This window comes from Palaemon carinicauda, chromosome 27, assembly GCF_036898095.1.
Source record: "Palaemon carinicauda isolate YSFRI2023 chromosome 27, ASM3689809v2, whole genome shotgun sequence".
Taxonomy (NCBI): domain Eukaryota; kingdom Metazoa; phylum Arthropoda; class Malacostraca; order Decapoda; family Palaemonidae; genus Palaemon; species Palaemon carinicauda.
This window is the reverse complement of record NC_090751.1, coordinates 31096674-31105904: the sequence shown is the minus strand read 5'-3', so window position 1 is coordinate 31105904 and position 9231 is coordinate 31096674. Positions and strand designations below refer to the sequence as shown.

The 9231-nt window shown below is 42.1% G+C and overlaps 1 protein-coding gene across 2 annotated transcripts in view; it reads right to left on the bottom strand.

The window, feature by feature from the left end:
* Nucleotides 1–4814: 4814 nt before the first annotated feature.
* Bcat (Branched chain amino acid transaminase) overlaps nt 4815–9231 on the bottom strand; it is a 64879-nt gene continuing 60462 nt past the window's right edge. For both annotated transcript variants that reach the window (XM_068350989.1, XM_068350988.1), the window contains exons 6-8: nt 6799–6913; nt 6127–6281; nt 4815–5563 (exon numbers count right to left, since the gene is read on the bottom strand). In XM_068350989.1, the coding sequence (XP_068207090.1) occupies nt 5375–5563; nt 6127–6281; nt 6799–6913 (459 nt within the window). In that variant the 3' untranslated portion in view covers nt 4815–5374. The remainder of the gene's footprint in view (nt 5564–6126; nt 6282–6798; nt 6914–9231) is intronic.

Genomic DNA, 9231 nt, shown 5'->3' with positions numbered 1-9231 from the left:
CCTTCTTAGGAACACAAAACAGTCTTCCTTGGAACCTGGTGGACTTTGCCCTCTTGATCACCTTCTTGTTCAAGAGTTCTAGGACATATTCTTCCAAGATGGGGGTTGATGGCTGGAAGAATTGGTTGAATGTTGGGAGTGGTTGCGTCCAGCTCCAACCTAGTCCCTTTTTGATGATGCTGTGTGCCCAAGGATCGAAGGTCCAACGATCCTGAAAATGGCAGTCTTCCTCCCACCGGAAGCACTTCATTGCTTCTGGTTTCCCGAGGGTTTGCCACCTCGGCCACTAGCTCCCTTTCCTCCTCTGCCTTTGGAGGGGCGGCGAGAAATCTCTGCCGGAGCCTCTACCTCTGGGACGAAAGGTAGTGGATTGTCGTTCATAGGCAGGGGTGAAGACCGGTGATTGCGACACCACCGGCTGGGGGACCAACTGAAAGGTCTGTTGTGGTTGTGCAACCACTTGGGGAGTAGCGGGAGCCGGAAACTGGCGTTTCGGTTGACGCTGCTGGGGTCTTGGTTTGGAAGATTTCCTCTTAGGCTGAGGGCCTTCTTCCTGAGAGTATTTCCTTTTGCGGGACATGCCCCACTTATTGAGAAGGTTCCAGTTCTCAGAAGCGGCTTTGTCCACGATCTCTTTCACCAGAGCTGTCGGGAAGAGATGTTTGCCCCAGATGTTGGAGGAGATTAGCTTCCGTGGTTCGTGTTTCTCTGCAGGCTCTTCGGGCCTTGATGAAGCTATACAAGTCCTTCATCACAGTCACTAGGTGGGTCTTCGCTAGAACCATATACAAGTCTGGGACCCTAACGTCCCCGGCCATGACTTCAAGCTGAATTTTATGAGACAGGGAGGCAGCTAGCCTCTCCTTGGTCTCCTACTCCCGAGGAAGAAGGTGGTCGTTCAGCTTCGGAAGATCTTCGTTGAACTGACAGCCAGCCACGTCAGGTTCCAGTTTCCCGACCGTGAAGGTAAACTGGATATCTTTCCAGAATCTATCGTCGGGGGGAAGGGCGAGGGAGAGAGGCCTATACTCCTCCAGGGTAGGGCAGGGCTTTCCTTCCTCCACCGCCTTCATGACTGCATGAAAGGCCTTTTCTACGACGGGAAAGGTCGCAGTAGAGGGAACAAGAAAGGACGGGTGTTTCTTGCTCAACGCCGGCATCTTAAGAGTTGGTAAAACCTCGGCTCTTAAGACATTCTGCCAGCATGGCTTGGGCTTTCGAGTGATCGAACACAATCACTTCTTTGGGTTCGGTCTCCTCCTTGGAGGCCGATTCGGACCTGAGCCGGACGTAACAGTCCGGGTAAGCCTCAAAGCTGGGGAAGAATTCCACTTCTTCGGTTGCTTCCAACCCATAAGATGAACTTTAAGCTCCTCTTGGTTCTTACGGAGCTTTTCATCCATTAGTGCCACCAATACCCGGATGGCATCTTCGGTGACAGGCAGCAGGGGTTGTGAGGCGGCGGAGGTAGAGGGGACCGGCTCCTCGACCACAACAGGGGTTACCGGAGATGTTTGGGCGACCTCGCCCTCCGAATCGGGGAACTCCACCTGATCATCTTTTTCCTCCAGATCCTCACCCATGAGGGTCCTCTCGGTGTTGTCGGACACTTCCGACATCTTCTCCACCTCGTCCAGATGACACTTTCTGAGTGCAGCCGAAATGTCGGGTTCAACCACTAGTTGCACGCAGGGAATCTGATCCTGGGGAATCACAGAGTCCGATAGAGCTTTTGGGAAAAGCAAGGCCCTCATCTTCTCATTGGGGAGATATGGCCCGGTGGTGTTCTTTTGGAAACCGCGCACCCACTTGCCCAGTTTCTCTCAAGCGTTGTCCCTGGCCTCCGCGGACCTTGAGGGTTATCGAACGCCTCATCAAGAAGGCTTTTGCGGGTTGAACAGGGCTGTGGATCCCAGTACTTGAGATTTCCCTTTTTCCCTGCACAGGGGGCGTGGGTCCGGCACGTCTTATGCCCGTAGAAGTCTGGGCGGCGAACTCCGCAGAAGGAGCTCTCACACTTCATGTTCTCCTCCTGTAAAAGAAAGAGACCATGAGTACATGAAAGACATAGTTATGGCTTACATTACTCTTAAGATTAAGATTCACTTATATCTGTAGAATTGGTTTTATGTGAGCTCAGGATAGGTGAGCTAGAAAGGAAGTAGACACATACTTGTGAGTCCCGTCCAGCCAGTTACCGTGACCTTTTCTGCAGTCAATTCCTTAGGACCTGAGGTTCTAAAGGAGGGAATAGCATCCTTATGGATGAGCCAAGCTTAGGCTTCCTTATAAAGGAATTGTCTACATAATGGAGAGGACCTGAAATCATTCAGAACCTAGGGAGAAAGGGGGAAAATAGGATAAACCCCCTTTTATTTGGGTAGTTCCCGGCAAGAGACTACAGTGAGAAGCACAGAGTATGCTGGGAATATTGTACTGTACAACCGTACACACCAGCCACTGTTTTTAAGGTATGAAATACCAAAGAAAGAGCGGTCAGGCTATCCGGCTGTATTAGATCGACTGCCGGCAGCCGGGGGGAGGGGTGCTTGTCCATGAAAGCCGCAGGGGCGGCGCCAGCAGACCGGCGGAAAGCCAGAGGCCGGTCAGGCGGGGTGAATCCATCTAAGGCTACACACTGAGCAGCAGAGAGGTAGGAAACACATAGGAAGGCGATCGCCGGCGGGTCGGCGGCCTCCGGCAGCCGGCAGGCTGTCGGCGCTGGTGAACCTAGCTGGTTGCATAAGATGGAGGGATGGAGGGGAGGGTTACCTGAGATGTCGGCGGCAGCGTTGGCAAGGGGTGGCGGCCCCCGCCAGGATATCGCCCTAGGTAATCCTCAGATAGGAACATCCTATGAAGTAGGAAGGTCACCTGGGGTGTCGGCGGCTAGCGCCGGCAGTGGACCGGCACCATGATAGGAGAGAGAAGGTAAGGAGGGAAGTAAGAAAGGGTAATGTCCGATACCCAACCGGTTTCCCTCCGGAAGGAGTGCTCTCATGATAGGAGGGGATACGCCTATCATCCGGCGGCAGGGAGCCAGCAGACGGCTGGATGCCTGTGGTAATCCAAGGGAGGATCAGAGGACACTCAAAAGAGGGGAATCTTCCGCCGGCACTACCCCATAGTTCGACTTTGAGGGGGAAGTGTAGCAGAGCGGCCAACCAAGCAGAAGAGCACACCCTAATCTACAACTCTCTCCAGGGGAAGAGTTGTAGGACAGCCGACAGGGGTGTGAAGGCAAGCCAACACAAAGGAATAGAGTGGGGAGGGGGTTAGGGGTATTTTAAGGGAGCAGAAGGGGACACAACCCTAAAACTCCCAAGGGGGGGGGAATCTGTTAGGTGCTAGACTACCCAGGCAGGAGAGAAACGCTCTCCAACCCTAGGGGAGGTTAGCTCAGATCAGGCACAGCACTGGTTTTCTGTCCTAAACTATAATAAAACAGAATCCCCCAAGGCCTAACCTAAACCAGGAGAGTCTTCTCCTAGATTAGGGAGGGCTGGGAAGACATATCGCTAGGCTACAGGGAGGAAGGGACGTGTCCCAACCAAGTGCAGTCTAGGGGGAAAGGCAGAGCCCTTCCACCTTCAGTCTCAGTGGATACCTTAGGGGAAAGGCGTTCCCCCAAGGTGGACTGGGATGAACGATAGGTACTCTGGGGTTCTGTCCGAGGTCCCCCCCATATACTATGGTAGGGAAGAGGGAAGAACGATCTAGCCTAACCTACCCAAAAACTATTTCGGGTAAGGGGGCTAAGATATAGAAAAGCTACCCAGAGGGAGGTTACCCGAAGGTAACAGGGGAGATAAGGAAGCATACAAGGGCCCCAACGTTGGTTAGGGGAGTGTGATATGGATGGTCCAGACATGGTCCCTTGTATGGTCCCTAGAAGGCGAAAGTACATGTGCAACACTGAATCTTGTATGTTTAAAATGCCTATATCTTCATTAACGTTAACACTATGAACACATATTATATCATGCAGAAGTAAACATGAACACTAGGCTGTGGCCTAGGGTAGGCTAGTAAGCTATCATGGGGTCGGCTAACTAAGAATGCCGAAGAATACCATCAGCATAATATAACTAATTCCTAGCAATGAAGACTAAATAACTAATGATATTAATTAGTTATAAGACCGGGAGGGCTGTTCTGGCTAACTAAATAAAGCATGCGAGGCGAACAGCAGCGTCGTAGAATGGCGCCTCCGGTCAAGGCACAGCTCTGCCACAAAACACAAGATTTAAGGGTAAAAAATCGTTACTTTACGGCCAGAGCTTATTTAAACAATACAAGAACCTGGTACTCAGCTTTCCAGAAGAAGGCGAGGCCGAAGATTGCGACATGACTAAGGATGCAAGAGATAAAACGAGATCACTGGGAAAAACCAACTGTTGTAGAAAGCTACAGACGGAGGAATGAGGACGGACGTGACGTCACACAGTATGGTGGACATCTATGGCCGCCGTTTGTTTATGTTGCGAGTACCGTAACAGTAACGGAGGAGGGTAACTTTGGAGCGGCTCCTCAGTTATCTCGCCACCTTTCCCCCTCGAAGGGTAAACGCTATGTGGGGTGCAGATAGCCATGTGGCGTGTTAATGCATGCGTCCCCTGTTGATATACGAAATCCTAGAGGGAAACCTTTAGGGTACTCGCGCCAGAAGTTAGAATTCTGTAAAACCTTTAGTTTAATTCCCTGGGAATATCTACTGTAGTCATATATACCCTAAGGAAGCTACTGAAGGAACCTTCCATCAGGACGACGTGGCTTGAGCCCAAAAATACAGTATGAATGAAAGAAATAACTCATAATTGTAAAATACTTTTATTTCCGGTTAAGTAAACTTATCAGTGAAATAAATCTAGAAGAATCTACAACCTACATCACAATGGCATAACAAAATCGACTTAACATAAAAATAGATTCTTGGAAAAAAAATACAGTAGCTACTAAAAAAAATAAAAGTAAATCCATCTAAAAGATATAACCTAAGAAAATATGTACTCCTAAAGCTACATATCACAAAATTAATACGTAACACAAGCTGATCAATAAATTCAGTCTACACTTTCAATATGGCATTTGATTATGAAAGGAGCCTAATCAACTAAATGTTTACATGATTAACAATGGTTCCTAATTCACGGGATAGTTGAGTGTGTCGTCTTACTGAAGAGGCTCTATTACGAACAATCATTTTTCACATCCCACTGCATTCACAACTTGGCAGACTGCACTTAGAGTGCAGTATATAAATACTGTACAATAAATAAATCGAACATACATTCAGAATTAGACTATTTACCAAAATAGTTTTCCTAAAATGTACATAATTGAATACGACCTACAAAAGACAATCACATCTTTATTATTCGATAGGTACACTCCATGAATGTTTTACTCTTCCATACTGAATATCTTTAATTGAATCGAAGAATCTTTGTGTCAGTGGTTTTTCATGTTCCATGGTTGGAATTTTGATAATTTTGTCACCGTAATGTATTGCACCAACTGGTGTGACTACAGCTGCCGTTCCCGCACCAAAAACTTCGAGTAGCTGAAAAGAAAAATGACTATATTAAAATTTGGTAGAACATTGCTTATTGAAGCCTGTTTCCTGAAACATGTAAGATAATTTCATTATGTTGATTTTACTAATTTTCCTCATAAGAATGAACTTTCAGTGTAGAATTTCCTGTATTCTTAATAATAGAATAATATATTGTAGAGGTAAAATTCAATCATTCTCTTAATAAATGTTTGCACAGGACATTTGAAGAATTTTATAAGCATAGATTCTTGAACACTAGGTTATTGTGTATCAAAGAAATATACAGTAGTTTAAATGCACAGGAAAGGGAAAATAATATACAAAATCCCCTGGAGGCTTTGTCTAGAATGGTTGAAGTTACATAAGAACTTGTGCTTAAGCCGGACTAGAATAAGAGCAGGGAAAAAAGTAAGAACAAAACAGAAGAGAGTGAAGAGAACTCATTTTACACCCACAACCATAAAGGGCCGAGCCAACGTAAAAATGTTAACGATAATGATATAGATTGAAAGATAAAAAACCCATCAATCAACAGTTACTCCTGGGGTTATTTCTTATATGTTACTTACTTTGCCCTCACTTTCAGCTTGAACTATTTCTGCCATAGTGATATCCCTCTCTGAAACTGTGAATTCATTCCATTCCCTTGCTAAGGATAACAGTGAATCCCTGGTCACGCCTGGTAAAATTAAACCATCAAGTGGTGGTGTAGCTAGTTCCTTCTCTGAAAAAAAAACACGTAAACATTTATAAAATAAACTTCTCTAGTAAAACTATGTTAGCAAAATATTTTCATTATAGTCAGCAAAGTGCATCACAATTGAAAGTATCTGGTGTTACCATAGAAGAAACACAAATGGTAATTTCTAATTCATTTTCTGATTGGGTCCACAAACAACACAAGCATACTATGATATAAACATTGATACAGTAATGTATATGAAAAATGAAATTGTAAACAATTAACAGAATTTTTTTCAGCTTAATTTCTTGTAAAGTTTGGCAAAATAATCCCTTCTGCTGAGTTGATAATAAAATCAACAAGAAAACAGCTAATGCCATCTTGATTTGCTACAACATAGTTCTTAATACCCACAGACTACTGTACAGTGCAAAGAGAAGCATAAGTACTGATACTTCCCAGTTAATATTCTCTAGAATACATTTAATCAGGAACAAATCAGTTGTTCTAAATCTTTTACAGTATAGTAGTGTATCTAATAAAAATGAAACTAACAAACCTCCATTTCCTTTGTCAAAGAACACCATGAGATTCATAGCACCAACTTCAGTAATTCTGTGCTCTGGGCCAAATAACCATAGAACCTGCTGAAGGCCTTGCCTTTCTGCAACTTTCTGAAAAACAATAAAGATACTATATAAAACATTATTGCATACACTCAAACAAAACTTAAAGACTGTTTGTTAGTATGTTTAGGATTACTATTCCTTCAAACCACACTAAATTCCATGTATCACCCTATAATATAATCTATGCTTTCTCCTGGGATTTTGAAAATAATATCATATCCGTTTCTTCTTCAATGTCGTATTACAAAAAAATTGATATACTGTTTGGATTAGATTTATGTACTTGGGCCATGGAGGCCCTTATGCATCAACCTGTAACCGCAGGAAAACACTACAGTTGCATCAACGCTTTGCATACCTTAAGACGCATTTCATATCTTTTCTACTCCATTCATATACTGTACGTATAATGTATTTTACACCCTGTAATTTTCTTTTTCTTTTATTATTTAGGCAAGTACTTTTTTTTACACAAGACTATACAGCAATGGAATTATATTCATTCACCTATACAATAAAAATATTCATATTGGGTTGGGATTGAAAAGGTAATACAGTACAGTAAAAGATAAGAAGTTGGAACAAAGGTAAAGACGATGACTGTAAAGTAACTGCATCTAGGAAGAAAACCAAAGCTGCAAAGACCCCAATGTAATTTCTACAGTGTAGAGTGTGAGGTTTACTGATGGCATTTCCTTCCTTTGGTACAAATTGCTTATATGGTAATTACTAATGGTTTTTCCTTTTTCCATCTTTCCAAGATCTCTCCAAACCTCTACATAAGTCAAAATCTCTATTAGTCCCTTTGCCATGTCACCACATAGTTTGTAATACTTTTTGTCATTCATTTAATTTTCATAATATAGTTCTTTTATAATGTTGCTATTTTTATCTTATTCTATTTTGTTTCATCTTTTCTGTCCTCATCTATTTTGTAATTATGTTCATTTTCTTTCTTTCCTCCTATTCTTTTGCAAATTTGGTGATTACCGGTACATCCCTACCATATTATATGTGTCACCTCACCTGGTATAACAATCAATATTTTTTCATTGGCATCATTTCTACTTCCAATGGTAATTGCATCAATTTGTGTTTCAGTGCACTGCCTTATACATGCAATCTACTTTACTTAAAGCTTCTCATTCATCAAGTATCTTGTAAAGCAGAATTAAAGTGTTGTTTTGCTCCTCTGGTTCCATCGCTGTCAGTTCCTCTGTGGCCAGTTATAACACATTATGAAATTTATAACCAAAAATTCTAGTATTGAAATACTATTATTTAGTGTTTTTAGATGTGTATGGAAATGGCAAATATGTAGAGACAAGCTCAATTATTTTACGTAACTGTAGGGCAAAGGAAAAGGGATGTACCTGGAAAAAAGTAAGATTAAAGAATCATCCACCCAAAAATACTAGCACAAGAAATTATAAATGAAAAATAATTAATCTGGATTATAAATGGTTTAAAAAAACATAAGACAATTAATAGTCTCCAAAAGAGCATCCAATAACGTTGGGTCACATACCATCAAATGACACAAGAACTGACCAAGGGGTAGAAATAAAAAAAAAAACTGCAGAATTTACCATTTCTTTGTGTATAACCTTTACGTTCACCCAAGGTCAGTAAAATGATGACAATTGTATGGGATTGGATATGAAAGATATTCCTTTAAGGAGCGTACCCTTCAAATATGACAGTCATACCTCATATGCTTTAAAAATTATTCTAAATTTTAAAAACTTTAGCCCTCAATACACATGATGACAACGATGCTAGACTTGCATCTTGGTGAGGATAAAATAAGATCTTGGTGGGGATAACATAAGCTAACATTAATTTATTTGGTGTTTTTATAGCCCTTTAAGGGAATGCCCCTATGAGAAAAATGTGCATTTAGAACACTGCGATATACAATACATAGTTATGCATATCTCAACGTTCTCAGATGAATATTGTATTGTGAAAGGGTGAGAAAACCTAGATAAGTTAATGAAACTGCTAATATAGATATGTTTCATTAAATTATGGGTGACTACGTGTAGAAGTTATCATGAGAATGATAAGGATAAACCACAGAATAACAACCAAAAGAAAAATATTCAAGATTCAGGAAATAAAACTAAAGAAACATACCAATCTGTAGCCCAAAAGAACAGACAACATACTGTACTGTACATAGTCAGGCAAATGAACAAAAATGACATTCATCACACAAATATAAAAAAAAAAAATACATAGTAAAGATAAGAATATTCAAGACCTTTCATAAATTCCCCAAAGGAAATTAGGATGAAAAGGCAATATCGAACAAAAGATGATATATTTTGCTGCCAGCATTACCAACCATAAAACTAACT